Below are 17484 nucleotides of genomic sequence, written 5' to 3' on the forward strand. Positions count from 1 at the left end.
GCTGAGGCAGGCGACCAAAGCAGTGCTCGACTGAACTTTCACCGAATTTGCAACAATGAGCACACAAACACACAAAAACAGATTTTGCACAGGTACTGCACTAGTAATAGATAAATAGAAGCAGATTTGCCTAAATATGTTGAACTAAAGCCAGAGAAAAATGTGAAAATGAGAACTCAATGATCACAGCGATATGGCACTAAAATTCATAGATGACAACATACAGCTTTTATACAACATACATTAGAAGAACGTCAGGAATTGTGGACTTTCGCACTTCATTAGTGTTAGCACAGGAAGCAGTTGACTGCTGACAGACCTAATAATATTTCTAATATAAAATGATTTCATGTATAATAAAAGCATTTTAAACCTACATAAATGTCACATTGTGCCTTTGGAGTATTTTTTTAGAAGGACCAACACATTTAGGATATTTTTTGGTTCCTCACAAAAGGAGTGATTTGGAAAAATGTCCAAGTTTTGACTTGACTTATTTCACAGAAAAACATGAGACAAGAGACGACAATAATCTTAAAAAAAAAAAAAAAAAAAGACAGGAAGACGTTTGTGCTGATAGAATAAAAGTCTTGATTTATTTCAGTTTATCTATACATTAGACAGGTGTTCCTGAATGCAGCAAAGAGAAAACACAGAACAGGATGCTAAGCGTCAAAGAGTTGCTCGCATAGCAGAGGTGTGGCCGGTTTAGCAAAGACATGTACACTCTCCATCGCAGATACATTTTTTTTTTCTTTAAAGTGGAGGTTTCTGCCTCTAAGAGGCCGAAGTAGGGAGAGGGAGTGTTTACTGCAATAGTCTTGAAATTATTGTTCACATTATCATACTAAGTGGAAGTACTCCATACAGCGATAACCCTGTCTTCTCCTAATAATTGTTGCAATGTAGTTACAACTATTGCAGACTGGTATATACCCAAGCAGCCCTGTGAAGTTGAACTCCATGGGTGCGGAAATGTGGTAATGTGGTTCTGTACAGATTAGATTTGTCATATCGCCTTCATCCCCGTTGACTCAATCTCAAGGCTGTGCAGACACATTCAGAGGTTTGAACATTGGCCATTCATCTCCCTCTCTGGCTCACCCTCCACCCAACAATGACGTGGTTCACCAGGTGATTACAACTTAACACCTGCATAGGAATTCAAATTACACACACACACAACTCTCTGGGTCAGTTCTCTGCACCAGAGCAAAGCTTTACAATTGAACCATTGAGGGAAAAAAAAAAAAAAAAAAAAGGTCCAACGAATGGCTTAAGTTGGCTTCCATTAAACCAACTGCTTTGTACAATCTGCTCACAGTAAAAACTGAATTTTCCAGCAACGGCTCATGTTGTTCGACATGAACCGAGTAGAAAAACACAGGGAAACAGACACATACATACATACAGACAGATAGAGCAAACCAACCCCTCAAAAAACACAACATATAACAAACACTTTGGTGCAGAAAAGATTCCACTGGTGTCACTGCACAGGGGTAAAACAAAAGAAAGAAAATATAATGCACTTGTTTGTATAATTAAGCCAAGTCCAGCTCTCTGTAAGTCAATCACTCACAAACTGATCAACTAAACATTTACAGTACTCTGCAATACTCCTCTCCACCATTAGATGTGTTGCATTAGCCATGTTAGAATGATCATACAGTAGAATTATCTCTCAATCCCTGTGGGGAAATATTTCCTGATAAAGTGGAACCCTGATAAATTATTGGTAAAACCTGATTTGGGGTAAAAGGTTCATGTTTTGTGCTAAAAATGATGATATAATTTTAAGAAAATATATCTTACTTTCTTAAATCTTAAGTTTTTTCCCTCATTTTAAGAAATCTTAAGAAAGAATTCCAGCAATGCAAAAATCCCAGATTATTTTTCTTAAAACAAGATTTTCTTTCAAATCAATTTAGGAATATTTGGCATATTTCTGCAGTTTTTTGCAGCGTGAAAAACAACAAAGCCCGTGGTGCCCAAAGACTTTTGCACAGTACTGTAGTTACAACACAGATTTTACTCGAACGACACTCAAGGACACAGAGATACAACTGGTCAATCACAGATTAAAATGGTCACTTGAAAAATGAATTATTGTGGAAAAAAAAATCCCCGGCAGTCTTTTGTGAATGTATCCTGACGACTGCGGTTGGGTGACATTTTCAACCAAATCAATAGTTATTCAACCATAAACAAGAACCACCAATGGAATCAGTCCTCTGTAAAACAACGGAACTTTGCCTGAAAGTATATATTAAATATTTTATTTTACATATATATATATATATAGATTTAGCTGAGGAGATCTACTGTTACATATACACCGCCCAGTTCAGCTGAGATTTCCTATGACGACATGGAATGCGACCAATGAACAGTGGCGCCCCCTCACTCGGGGAACAGCCATCTGAGTGTGAGTTAATAATCCCGTACTACATATAGTGTAACCTGATCTAACTGTTAAAAATGCATATATCTGAAAATACACCGCGACAATGTAATATTTGTAGACAACAGGTGCGAGAAGCAAATGCATCCATTGAAAAATCAGCAAAAAGTCTGAGGTACTTGTGAAACTCACAGCTGAGGATATAATCATTATCTACAATATTTGGATGGATAGCATATATATATATATATATATAATTGATACAGTAATAGCAGAGTTACTGGTTTTGCGACGTATTTTGGCTTAAATTCTGATTAGCTGAGGGGATAGTGGCGGTTGACACACCTGAATAAAACATAGCTGTATGATTAGGAACATAGAAAAACAGCACCATTTGAGGTCCAATAGATCAGTTTTGTTTGCTGGTAGCACCGTCAACCAGTAAAAATCTCAGAACGCATTACGGAGACAGAACACAACCACTGACCAACTGCACAACATAGCAAAGAGCAAAGGTATATTCATATATATATATATATGTATATATATATTCTGAGACGACCCCATCACGCGGACACCCCCTTTAAAGCAGCATCTTAAGCTCAAAATAAAAGAGATTTCTCTTAAGAATGATATTTCTGTACTGAGGTGTTTAACAAGTTTAATATTCTATACATGTTGAGAGTAACCAGGTATACCTTTTTCCTATAGTATTATTTTTTTGTTTTGTTTTGTTTTAACATACACACATAGTTTACAGTCACTGACAAACAAACACCAGAGTAACAATGAGGTAGGACGGTGAAGTTAGATGAAGTAGAACCGGTTTGTGGATTGTATACAAAGTTACTGATACCTTAAGAAAATATAGACCTAGCATTGTGTTCCTCCCATTTTTGTCTCGTCGTCAAGTAAGTCTGACATTGTATCTGACGCTCAAACATTAATGTATCTCAAAAAGCCTTAGTTGCAAAAAAAAAAAAGGGCGAGATGCCATTCAGCTTGTTCCACACAGTGAAGCTGGAAATCGATCTCGACAAACCCACCCCCCAAAACAAACTGTCAAAAAGCAAACGTGAGGCGACCTCACTTCTGAAGCTCTGACAGTTGTTCACAACATCGGCCAAAACACACAACAAGGAGGACGGGATTTGCTATTATCTCCATACGTGTGTATTTTAAAAGTCCATATAAATGTCGAGAGAGTAATGACTTAGAGGTCGCACAGGAGGACGATCACAAAGCCAGTGACACTTCCTTGTACTACGTGAATGTGATAATGAAAGAACTGGAAAATTTGGTATTACAGAGCCAGTAACGGCTCTGCCAGGTTATACATCGATGTGTGATAAATTCCAAAATGCTCCTCTGCAAGTGACTTGGTATATCTGACAGAGATTGGCTTTGTCATCACAGTTAAAGCCAAAATCTAGGTTGAAAACAGTACTTTCATGCGGCTTTCATCAACTAAAGATGGTCTTAGTTAAAGGATTAGGCTTAATCACGCTCTAGAAAACCAGCCTTTTACGAACCGCAGCACCCTTTTGGCATCCGACAATAAAGAAACAAACACAAACACAATACACAACAACGTGTCAGAATTTCAGCAAGGTCGTTTTGCACAGCAGAAATCTTTTTTCGTTTTTTTTTTCCTTTTAAATCGCATGTATTTTAAATACACGCTTGCACACGTACGTCTCACATGTTCCTTTGTACACGGGGTAAAAGAACGAGGGGACACAAAAAAATTATAAAAAAGGAACTCAAAAATATATCAACAACATGTCACCCTTTGGTGGCTTAAGGTTCACTATGCTCTGTTACATTGGCATGGGCCATTTGTTTGTGCAAATCATGCTGATTCCTTGGTCAGCATCATCCTCCTCCTTTACCTTGATCTCAGCTTTCAATAATTTGGCTTACCATTTTCACTCACTTGTAAAATATACACAGTTATCTCGATGAAGGTTTTCATATACATAACCAGCATCTTGACACGTTTCATTAAAGCACATATTCCAGTCATCTTGCACATTCCATAGGTAAATTTCTTAAAATCGGTGAACCGATAAGAGAAGTGCAGTTGGCTTTTGCTTGTCAATTTGCCAAGTAAGCCATTTGTTGTTCACGAGGCCATAATGAAATACAGAATCCAGTTTTATCATTATTTCACTTGGGGACTACATCTCATATCTTGTTCTTATCATTAAAAATGAACGGACAAAAAAATGTTCTAAGGTGCTTCATGATAATACAATGATTGTTAGGCCTTAATTTATATAGACATTTAAAAAAAAAAAAAAAAAATCCAGAATACTACAAATACATTTCTTTAAGATCGACTAAACTGCCCATAAGTTTAAAGTGCATTCAATATAAATGATTTTTGTCAATTTAAGTACTGCTTCTCAACGGTTTAACGATACAGATTTCCATCCTACTGTTGCAGACGATTAGAGGGTAGAATCTATCATGTTGTGACTGTAGCTTAATGTAAGGGCTCTTTTTGAAATATTATGTTCAGGTTAGTCTCTGAACCCACTCAGTTAACTTCAGCTAAGACAGGGTGATTTTTTTTTTTTGTAGATTTCACTGATCTACATCTGGATATAATAGCTTTAAGCCAACAATTCAAATGTAAAAACAAACAAACAAACAAAAAAAGGAAAATCCATGTTACATAACATGGAATTACAACATTAACTAGTAATTAAACTTGACCGGAACCTTTAAAACTGTAACAGGTAAAATGATTAGAAATTGAAACATCAATGTTTTTGTGAAAAAAAATAAAAAATGTATTTTATATACACTAAAATATCCCCAATACACAAGGTAGCTTAACAAAAGGCTGATCTGATCTTTTGTGATAACAAAAACCAAGACAGACAAAATGATAGAGAGAAAATAAACCAACCGACAAACAAGAATTTAGAGTGTGACGAGGAGAAAGGCTTGATGGGCAGCTCTGCAGCAGATTCACAGTTTGCCACAGCTATAGGTCACAGTTGCGATTTCAATCTGCAGCATTTAGTTCCAGCCTGCAGTCAGCCACACAAACCTTTTTGGATCAAAACAATAAAACAACTGAAGAAAGAGAGAGAGAGAGAGAAAGAGAGAAATACATAGAAGAAAAAAGGAACAATTTTCGAAGTTCTGATGGCATAGCTCAGAGGAAGCTGTCACTGGAGCGACCTTACTTTGTTCCCCAGTGGCATGGCTTAAAAAAGAGGGGGTTATTATAGGGTTCAGCAGGCCCAGACAACTTCAACAGCACAACACTTTTTTTCAGACAGCTTTACCCACAGCTCACACTGATTTCACATGAGGACGACCTGTACCGTGCAGAGCTGCACTCTGATTATCTTGCCCACATTGCATCAGGCAGGCCAGCATCACTTAACAGGATGTGGTGGTGGGGCAGAAAGCAGCCCGGCTCTGATCAACTCAGCAGCAGAATCACATTGGGCATCAAATAGTACCAAGCCATCACTTTCACATTCTCACAGCAAATTGCAGGTGAAGCTTCGAAAACTTCAGCTCACTCAACATTTACAATCACAGCTAACTAGAAAACCCAGGGGTAAACCAGTCCCTGGTGATTGCCTAATCCATTTAAGGCCTTTTCGAGACATCGACGTGCCTGTACCACGACAAACCATTAAACAGTCAAATCGTCTGAAAGTGACATGTTTGATTAAAAGCGACGCACGAAAATGCCATCAAAACCTTTCCTTGTGCTCTCTCGCTGATGGCAAATGCTCTAAACTCAATGCAGGGCTGGGCAATAATTCAATGACAATATACATAGCAATAGAACAAAGGTTCGCTGCATTTCCGTTTCATGTTTTTTGCATTATGCAAACTAGTGGTGCCGTGAGTGGTGGACATTATTGAAATCCATGACAAATTAGTTGCAGACAGATTATTTGTTGATAAAGTCACTGTGCATGTTGTGGAGCTGAACAATACTGTTCTTTACAGAGTGAGCCATCTCATCTTCTATCCATCCAACATGACAACAGACGCTTGTGTGTGTGATGCCTACGCCGACTCACAGCTGTGCTAACAGATTATTTGTTCGTTATTCTGTGTATCTACCGCGTAGCGCCAGAGATTCGTTCACACGCTGCTTTTAAGATGCTTTGGTGTCGTGACTCTCTGCTCAGGAAAACATTGAAGCTTGTTCGTGTCCTCTATTGTCTCAGAAATAATTAACGTCACTGTACTTTTGATAAGCAAAGAGGGCATGGATGCAGGTCACGCTACCGTCACAGCACCCTCTACTGGACAATTTGGGGATTACTTGAAACAGTCTGTTGCTCTTCCAGGCTGTATAATAGTTTCGATAATCAATGACTAGTCAACTATCAAAGTAGTGATTAGTTAGACCTGGTGCAAAAACACTGGAATATTTATGTGTTAAACAACTGTTAATTGTTTAAAAACAATTAGCTTAAACAACAATAAGTGCTTTCTTCTACATTCTCAGTAACCTCAATCTTTAACTATCTGACATAACTTTATAATACCGTCTGATTTGATCCTAATTTACCATGATAATGTCATTGACCGTACTGTCCAGCCCCAACTAAAAGTTCAACATATAAAACAAAAACATAACACTTCACAGACTCCACATTAGAGTCATGCTTCCCACTTAAGCCCTCTCTTTAATAAAACTATGTGTTCTAATTGACCTAGTTTGGGGAGTGCACACACTCAAAAATCATCTCTTTGAGCAACAGAATCTGTTGGAAAATGTAATATGGCTGTTATCAATTAAGACTTGTGCACGTGGGACAATTATGTCCTGTTCTATGCAGTAAGTACCAACAGCAAGTAAGTACCCGCAGTTATCTGGTAGTTACCAAATATTCATCCAAGTCTAAAACCTAATGCAAGCTAGCATCACAATCTTTCTAGCACAATAAGACTTTGTCAAGGGAAATAATCTCTTACTTTTTAAAAGTTTAATGACACAAAATGATGTTCTGACACAGAACAATAAATTAATTTAACAATCATATCTAATCTCTTTTTGACACAAATGCATGCACCTCAATAAACCATGTCTCTGTACCAAAGTCCACTGTAAATCTTTAAAAAGACAACACAAACCACTCATACAAGCTCATACTAAACTAACTCGTCAATTTATGGCTGTTGGGTAAAGCTGTCTCTCAGCCAATGAAGAAACTGGGCACGGAAGATGTTCTGTCGGGAGTTGGGAAGGGTTATATTTGTGTAAAAAAATTGACATAATAACCAATCCAGTGGGTCAAAGAATACAACGCCTCCTGAAACGTCTCCCAACAACCCATTCCAAGTCCCCTTAATATTCTTTGAACCATGGGGAGGGGGGGCAGAAGGCGCTGGTGTGACAACAGTTGATCATTACATGCCATCGTAGCTGAAGTTCTCCATCTTGACTGTCTGTCTGATGAGCAGCTTGGACTCTCGCCGCTCCTCGTTCTTGATGGACTTGTTGATGTCCATTATCTTTTCACAAATGTATTTGTTCACTTTGGATAATCTCTGCGTAATCTCTGCACTGTCGGCTGTCTCCTGAGACACTCTGTCGTACAGACATTCTGGGGAAGGAGTTTGTGTTACCAGTCAGACCAAATTAAAAACTGCAGATCTTATCTTTAACTGGTGTCAAACAAATATTATTCAATGACTGAAGAGCAAATAATCAATTCTGTACCAGACATTTTCTAACATGTTCCAGTAAGCAAGAAATCCTTCAGAACAATTAATCTCTCTCTCACCATTCTGATTTTATGCTTTAAATATTAAAAGTCTTACCTCTGACAATTTTCAGCTTGCTGGGTGACAGTGGCGGTTTGGGCAGAGCGTCCTTCTTCTTTTTGGTGGCCACACCTGTGACACTGCGGTTTTTGAGGGTTTCTGTTCCCCAGATCATTACAGCCAGGTTCTTTGTGAACTTGGAGTCTCCCTGGGTGCGCTGTAGTTGGTGCCACTTTTCCTCTTCTACCCAAATTCCACCACCAAGGTGAACCTGTGACGAGGAAATGTGTAAATACGACTGTGAACTCCATATATTCATATCTATATAGTCTGCCAACAAGATAACACGTGTTATAAGTGTTGTCATCTAAATAATGTCTGATGAAATGAAAAGTCTGATGCATTTTGGTAATAACCAGAAAACAACAACATTAGCATGCTAATAGAATGGTGCATACAATGCACTACCCTGAACAGTCACATCTATTCAACATTTGTTTGTTTGTTTATGCTGAATATCTAAAAATTACTGCCCACTGAGAATCTGTCTGCAGCAACAACTGTTGGACATTATATATATATATATATATATATATACATATATACACACATCCATACACCTCCTCTGTGGTCTTCCTCTTTCCTTCCTGCCTGACAGCTCCATCTTCAACATCCTTTGTTCCAGATAACCATTATCTCTCCTCTGCACGTAATCAAACCTGGCCTCTGTTACTTTATTCCAAACCTTTCAGCCTGAGCTGTCCCTCAAGTGTGCTAATTTATAATTCTGTACATCCTGGTGACGACCAACAAAAAATTCAACATCTTCAGCTCTGCCACCTCCAGCTTCACCTCCTGTCTTTTAGACAGTGCCACCGATCATACATCATAGCACGTCTCACTACTGTCTTGTAGACTTCCTCCTCCACTCCTGCTGCTATCCTTCTATCACACATGACCCGACACTCAACTCCACCCACTCCACCCGGGCCTGTACTCTCTGCTTCACCTCTCTTGTGCACTGTTCATTGATGAATAGTAAACCCCAGGTATTTTAAACTCGTCCACTTTTGCTACCTCTACTCCTTGTATCCTCACTGTACTAACTGTCTAACTGTCATTCACACACAGATATTCTGTCTTGGCTCTACTACCTTTAATTCCACTTCTCTCCAGTGCATACTTCCACCTCTCCAGGCTTTCTTCCACCGGTCCCCTACTCTCACTACAAATTACAATATCATCTGCAAAAAATAGTCTACAGAGATTCCTGCCTGTCCTCATATGACAACCTGTCCATCACCTTTGCAAGAAAACAAGCTCAGAGCTGATCCCTGATGTAATCCCACCTTCACCTTGAACCCATTTGTCACTCCCACTGCACACCTCACCGCTGTCCTGCACCACATTTACATACTTCTCTGCCACTCCCAACTTCCTCATATATTACAACAGCTCCTCTCTTGGCACCCAATCAGAAACTTTCTTTAGATTCACAAAGTCACAGGACTACTCCTTCTGGCATTCTCTATACTTCTTCATCTGCACTCTCAAAGCATAGATGGCGTAATGCAGTTCTCTTTCTTGAAACTTAGCTGTCGAGTTTTAATATTCTCCATACCGTGCCTGACAGATCCATTAGATCTTCACTTCTTTACATAACCAGGCTTCAGCAACTCAATCTCACATCTTCATGGTATGGCTGATCAACTTTATACTTCTGTAATTACTACAGTTCTGCACATCACCCTTGTTACTGAAAATCGGTACCAATACACTTCTTCTCCACTCCTCAGGCATTTTATCACTCTTCAAGTTTGTGTTAAACAATTTGGGTAAAGCGTCCACTGCTCTCTCTCCTAAGCGTCTCTATACCTCTTCATGTCATCTGGACCAACGGTCTTGTGTTATTTGAAAAGATATGGCATACGCTTGAATAGCAGACTTAGGACCAATGGTTAGATGGTTACTGCTAACTGATCAATTTGATGCTAAAGCAAAACAATTACATGTCAACGTCAATTATGAATTGTATTCCTTTGTGTAGATGCTGACCACCCATTAGCCAAGGTGATTTATGTTAGGTGCTGTGGGATCCAAATCAAGTTTCACTAATCTACAATGCTTCATTCGAGGAGCGGAAAAAAAAACCCTCTTGATCTAAATAGACAAGAGACCGCATACTAAATCTTGAAAGCACATCTTAGCCAGCTCTTACTTAGACTACATTACAAATCCCAAAAGGCAACACTTTCATCAACACCGATACTCTGCCGGATGCTTGCAATCTGAATTACCTCCACAAAAAAATTTAGCCTTTAGCCCTCTACACACTGCAACTGCTTGTTGCGTAAGCCTGCACCAAACACTCCAAGCCGATTGTCAGCCTAGGCCTACTGCCTTGGTCCTCTAGGTGAGCTGATGCAGCAGGAAGCATATGCAAGGTCCTTTTTCTGCTCTCCACTCACTGTAAAGTCTTTAGGCTAGCATCCAAAAGGCTTTTCCCTGTGCAGCTAATGTGCTTTAGGCCTGCGGCCAGTAGACAAGCTTTTTACTGCCCTCAAGTTAGACAAGATTGTTTTCATCCTCTCTCCCCTCTTGCTCTTGTTTATCTCTCTCTCTCCACTGCTCTTCATCCTTTTCTATCACTTGTCCCCGCTCGCGTTCTCATTGGGGCTAACCTGTCAGTCACTTTAAATTCCTCTCGTGCAAATAATTAATATGGGGTCCCTGATGTAGGAGAATTCTAATTTGCAAGTGTTCTTCACGCTTGAAATGACTACAGGCCACAAAGCTTGTAGTACCAATTCCCCCCCTGTCATCAGAAACAGGACACTGGTTGAGTTACAGCAGAGGGGGGAGTTAAGAACCCAAACAGGCTAATAAACACTGATGATGTTGGCTGGGCTTGCAGGAACAATAATAATCTTCTCAACCTTGTTTACCTACTAGGGTAGGGCAAACAGGGGGAAAGGACTGATCAGCTCTGATGGCATGTTCCCAAGTTCACAAGGGTAGAGGAAACACTGCATTTCCTACAAATTCATGTTATTTGCGGCTGTCACACACAGGCAGAGAGCCAGATTTACAGAGACAGAACTGAAGAATTTAGACTTCGTAAAAGGGAGAGAGGAAATATGATGAGGATCTATAAATCAAGGTTAAAAAGTTAGAATCATAATGAGGATGTGGATAGTTTGGTGAGAAGATCAACAGACTGATGATGTGTGGAAAATCAACATTAAACAGTTGGAAAGGTGGTAATCACAAGCCAGCTGGAGGGGATACTGAAAATCGGCATCAAGTGCCTCATCGTCTAGTGAGACGAACCTTTCCATCATTGCAGGTGTATACTGTTCTAGGGGAGGGCGAGTAGCTGGAACTGGTGTTGGCTTCTTCTCTGCATGTCTCCTGGGCTTCAACAATGGGTTCAACAACTTCGGCCTTGATTGTCTGAGTGCCATTGTCATGCATAGGCTCTGGAAACAAGATAAGATGGCCTTTATTAATCCTACAAGGGAAGATACAAATGAGACATTTAACATAGTACAAGCAACAAACACACTGCTGTCAAGGTTGACAGGAGGTCAAGCAATACACAAAACAAAACAGAGGACCTTGACATTGGACAATGTACTCTCCTTGTAAACAGCTAATTGCATCTTAATCCTTTCAGTATCTTTACTGCTCTCTTGTTCCACACTACTGGAACGAAGCCCACAATTTTGTGTGTTTGCTTTACACCTTGGGTCCAGGCCTGTGATTCCAGGCGGACAGTTTTTTTTTAGCACAAGAACTAAGCTGGCTTGGTGGCTGGCCACAGTAAGCTGAAACTTAGCTGTTGAGTTTTAATATCAATCAGAGTTCTCCATACCCTGCCTGACAGCTCCATTAGATTCCACTAACCAGGTGCCTCTGCCCAATTCAACTGTGAGGCTGAGGGTAACACTAGCATCGGGTGTGTGCACTGCTGCACAATTGCACCACTTTCAGTCACATTAAGCGATGTTGCATTTTATTGAACGTGCCATGTATGACTTACTTGTGTGTTGAAGCTGTTTATATATACTATATAATTTAAATATTGGAATATTATCTGTGTTTTATTATGATATATTATATAATTATTATGAGTGTATTTTTTTGGTAATTTTCTACACAGATTATATGACACAGGCATATTATTTTACTCATATTCTGGAAAGTTCTTAGAGTTTTAAGGCTGGATTAGGGAATCTGTTGAGACCTATACTCCCTGGCCAAAAAAAGTTAAAGCCTAAAATAACTATATATAACATGCATTTGCCATGGCATCACTTCAAAAAGCTTGCGCTAAACAGTTATTTCAATCCAGCAGCATTATCTTTTTTTCCCTATGACCACTGTATTAGGTATTCTCCAGCACAACCCAATCATTTTCAATAGGGTAAAAGGTCTATACTCTGTAGTATGCTATCCATGAGTAGAAAAGTATATGTCTTATACTCCCTGATCATTTCTTTCACAATTTGAGCCAGATGAATCCTGACGCAAAACCTGGTAATCCAGGTCGTCAACTGACCTTAGTTTTGGACATGTGACAACCCAACCTCAGATCATAACACTGTCCTATTTTCTAAATGAACCTTATAGAGACATAGTTTCAAACTACAAAATCCCTGGAAATAATTTAATTGATAATAATTTGATTGTAGATGTAAGTGTGGAATTTCCTGAATACACTGATGATACAGCCAAAAACTGACTATGTAAGAGTGAACGTGCCTTTGCAGATTGCAGTTTTATTACAACATTTTTTTTTTAAGTAACTGTACATACCCACTGTTTAGATTGAGTGAAGTGAACTGGCTGGGGAATTAAGGTTTACTTTTAAACTGTGACATCAGTGGTTTGAATGTTTGTGTGCACTGTCAATGTCTCTCACCGCTGCCCAGTCTCATAAGAAGGACGTCTTGCAGCCTCCTGTTGAAGTCCCTCAGTTCTTTGACTTCTGTCAACAAGCTACCATATTCCTTCAGCTTCTTGGCCTGCTGTACCAGCTGTCTGCGGGTTCTCTCCAGCTCCTGCTGCAGCCTCCTCATCTCCTCCTCCTGTTGCCTGTAGCTGTGAACTAGCTCCTCATACAAGACTCGAGGAACCACGGCTGCAGCTACCTCCGACACACAATCTGCATCCACCTCCAAATGTTGTTGTTGTTGTTGCTGCTGGTGATGATATTGCTGATGTTCTGCCTCCATATCTTCATCTTCATCATCCTCTCCATCCTCAGCAAGTCTGTCCTCATCCAGGTCTTCTTCACCCTCCATATAAGAGCTGGCAGCATTTCTCTCCAGTCGAGCCACTACCGCAGCAAGGCTCTTAGAGGAATTGGACAGGGGTCGTCCATGGTCCTGAGACAGAGCCTAAGGAAAATCAAAACTGTACATTTAAAGAATGTACACATTTGCATTGTAATAACTATAATGGTGAGAATGAACAAGGCAAAACAGGACAGGTGCCTATAGGGGGACAGTCTCTGCAGCACATTCAGGAAATTCACTATTTTGATATGTGACAACCCTTTGATGGCAGAACAGTTGTAACATTAATATAAACATCACTTAAAACAACAGGACAGACAGACATCTCAGCTGAAACTGGAAAAAGAGGATTCACCGAGTTCTCTGATGAGCTGTTCAGAGGATTTGTCTGTCAAAGGGCAGCTGTCCAGAGTGCTGAATTTGTGTTAATCCAGCATATGGTAAAAATAGCATAGAGGATTTGAGGTGTCATCCAAGTTTATGGAAACATGGCATTGTACCATTAAGTGTACTGAGTATGTATACATCAACGTGAATGTCTGTATCCGCAGTTGCATATACAGTCATACTGAAATAAAAGTCGTTGGAGATTTATTTTCAATTAGAAAATGTATTAAGGTCCTTGCTGGCACAGGAAAAGATTGCAAATTTAAGGAATGATTTATTATTATTATTTAAAGGTCAACTATTGAAGATTTAGTAGAGATTATTGGCAGAAACTGAATATACTTACTCTACATTTGTTTGTGTATAGTGGCTTTTAAAAAAAGTAATTGGTTTCGTCTATACCCTTAAAATAAGCCTTTTAAATGTACTTGAGGCACTTAGCTTTAGAGAAGCCTCGATCTTGCTACAGCAGCTTCGTTTTTGAAGCAAAAGCATATTGTGTACACGAAAAAAATTACATTATTTCTGATTTACAAAAGCCACTGCAGTTCTGTGATGTGCTTGGAAAAGGGATTAGGATTTACACATCAACTGTTTTAGATGTCACACATTTTTACACACAGGACTTTAGAATTTGTTCTAAGATTTAGTAAACATGACATTTAATTTAATTTGACATGATCGAATGCCAAAACTAAAATAGAGTATAAGGGCCGAACTGAATAGAAAAGGAAAACAATGGTCATATTATTAAAATTAAGTCAATACAATATTTTTTTGAAATAATTATGTGATTTCATTCAATTTATTATTGTTAATATTAAATAGCAACAGAACAGACTGAAGGGCAACCGTAGTTCCACTCTTGGATCCAAAAATGTAATTATCAATCTAACAGTTTCCTGAGAAACAATAAAACCTCTTTGAACAGCACACAGATGTAACCAGCGATAGCCATTTCCTCGTCCACAAAAGAGATGATTTACTCCAAGTCTGCGTGATTCTTTCTTCGAAACAGACCCAGTTTCTTGAACAATCTTTTCAAAGTTCTGATGCTAATGATAATGTGACGCAGATGTGTCAAAAGATCAAGAATTTCCTTATTTGTGAAGCCCAAACCAAAATATATATTCAGGTTGCAGCTGATCATCTGAGACTTAGCTTGAATAATAATTATGACTCTATTCTCATAATATTATGTCTTTATTCCAATAATGCTACAACTTTATTCTCGAAAGATTAAAAAAAATAAAATAAAAAATAATTCAGTTTGGCTCTTATACTCTGTCGTACACATTCAACGGTGAAACCAAGAAATAAATATCATTATTTTAAAAAACTCAAAGGGCAGTGAGACAGTATGACAGTGCAGTGGTGTCACAGTCAGTACAGTCACAGTTGTGTCCTTCAAAAAAAACACAACTCCTGCCTGATATGGATGAGCCTACCTTTTTATGTCTAAGTGGCATTCTCTCCTCTCCAAAATTGTTCTCAGTGGAGTTTCCTGAATTCTCGATGGACATCTTGGGAATTTTCATCTTCTTTTGCATTATACCACCTTCTAATTCCTCTACTGTATCTGTGAAGTGCAGAGACAGAAGAAACTCAAAGTTTCCAAAAAGTTGTATAGAATTTCATATAACGTGACCAGTTTCATTCATTTGGGCGTTTTTACCTCCACAATAAACCGTTTTAAATTGTCTACAGCACTACGGATACGATGTAAGCCTGAGTTGGCAGAAAACTGAGGAACATGGCGTTCTGGTAATACAGCGCTTTAACATGACAGACGCAGTGAAGGTGTCAGTGAGGTCGGAGAGATTCTGCAGTCCAGACAGCTCATACTCTGGGATTATTAGCACTGTAGCTTGTTTAAGAAAACACCAGAGAGCAAACATTTAGTGCAACGTTCAACAAAACACTTCACTTACATACTTCAGCACATTAACACCGGGAAACAGCCGCGACGCTGACATGTTACCGACAGACAGGTAACGTGAAGCACGGATGTCTGGAGACAAGGCGACGACTGCAGCGCCGCATCCCCTTGATGACACACACCGAGAAGATAAGCCAGCTAACCGGCAAACCGCAGTCCGGAAAAGCCCCCAGACGAAAACCTCAAATTACATTTATAATGTACAATCACAACGCAGACATAAAATGTCCGGGCTGTCAACTGTGTTTTTAAACGGAGTGACAGCTCTGGGTCTGCCCGCAGTCAACTAGCTCGTCTAAGCTAACATGCTAACGCGGAACGAATACACACCGTGCTAGCATGCTACATGTTGTAAACAACCGTTGTGACTGGCTACCGCTGCACGCCACGTATTTAGCGAGACCACCACCACTACTCTGTCGAATCAGCAGAGACACCGCGGGCAACGCGACAATATAATACATGTGGGCAAAATCCGCTTAGCACCGGCGGCGCGGTGTGACAACATACCAAACTTGTCTTAGCATATCTAACTAGCATGTCCAGCTAGCCACAGCCGAGGACGCTGTAGTGGTTATCGGTGTCAGACTCCAGCTGATCACGTCCTGACAGATTGGACAAAAGGGACCCGCCGTGACACATGTCACATTTCCGCGCACACCGACGTGACTCGGTCTGACCGAGAGAGAGAGCATGAGAGACAGAAAAAGCAGCGGTACCGCGTTAAAATTGGAGGTGGTAGGAGGACAACTTACCTGCAAGGGCGAGGATCTGTGCTTCGCACGGCTGGCCTGCGCTGCCATTCTCCTCACTTCTGTGAACCAGATACACCTTCTGCTTATTAAAATCTGTTTTGTGCAGTGGTCTGAAATCTTCCACACTTGAAACGGGCAACGCGTAGCACATATCGTCTTCAAAGAATTTAACAAAAGCATACATTATTTAGTTGTCTTTGGTCCCTGCACTTTGGATATGGTTGACAGTTTTTTTTTTCTCACAAAGTATTAAAAAAATATATATGTACACACATAGGGGGTTGGGGATGCTGTCTGCGATCGGCTATTCTTGCCTGGTCCACATCACCAGGGTCGATCGTCAAGGCATGAGTAATAGACAAGAACTCATCAGTGAGTGAATAAATAAGTAAATCCACACATTTGTTTTATTTGGATTCGCCCTTTTTCAGTATTTTATTTTAATTTTTTACATTTTATTTTGATATCCTTATATGTTTGTAGATGTATAACATTACATGCGTGAGTGTTTGTATACTGTATGTGTTAAATAAAAAAATAGTATGCAAAAAAATGCATACTTTCACCTCCCATTTTAATTTGCTGTAATATGTTGTAATTTTGATGTTTGATTGAAAAAAAAAAAAATGTGAAGAAGATTTGCAAAAAATACCTTTGACTTTTTTTGGTTTTGTTTTACATGTGAAACATTTTGAATAACTTGCCACCTAAAGAAATCCTGAAAATCTTTAATATCTGTGTTATATGAATTTAAGAAAGAAGTGATAAATAATCTTGTCATGTTCTTTTTTTTTTACTTCTTTTTTTGACTGTTTACTTTTATTTGTTGTACTTGTGTTTATGTTATACAGTACATACACACTGGCCAGGGTCAGCTGGGATTGGCACCAGCAACCCTCATGTGGAGGAAAAATTGGTAGAAGACGAATGGATATATAAAACACA

The 17484-nt window shown here is 39.3% G+C and overlaps 2 protein-coding genes across 2 annotated transcripts in view; both read right to left on the bottom strand.

Moving 5' to 3' along the window:
- agbl4 (AGBL carboxypeptidase 4) overlaps positions 1–17484 on the bottom strand; it is a gene marked incomplete at both ends in the record, with an annotated part of 311410 nt that overhangs the window by 72111 nt on the left and 221815 nt on the right. The window lies entirely within an intron of this gene.
- Positions 7802–16723, bottom strand: bend5 (BEN domain containing 5; the record flags this gene model as incomplete). The annotated part of the gene is made up of 6 exons (XM_083887435.1): positions 7802–7998; positions 8216–8429; positions 11489–11637; positions 13083–13560; positions 15294–15424; positions 16540–16723. 6 exons carry the CDS (start codon positions 16721–16723, stop codon positions 7802–7804), a joined length of 1353 nt encoding a protein of 450 aa, XP_083743561.1.

The sequence above is a fragment of the Microchirus variegatus genome, assembly GCF_963457635.1.
Source record: "Microchirus variegatus genome assembly, chromosome: 4".
NCBI lineage: Eukaryota > Metazoa > Chordata > Actinopteri > Pleuronectiformes > Soleidae > Microchirus > Microchirus variegatus.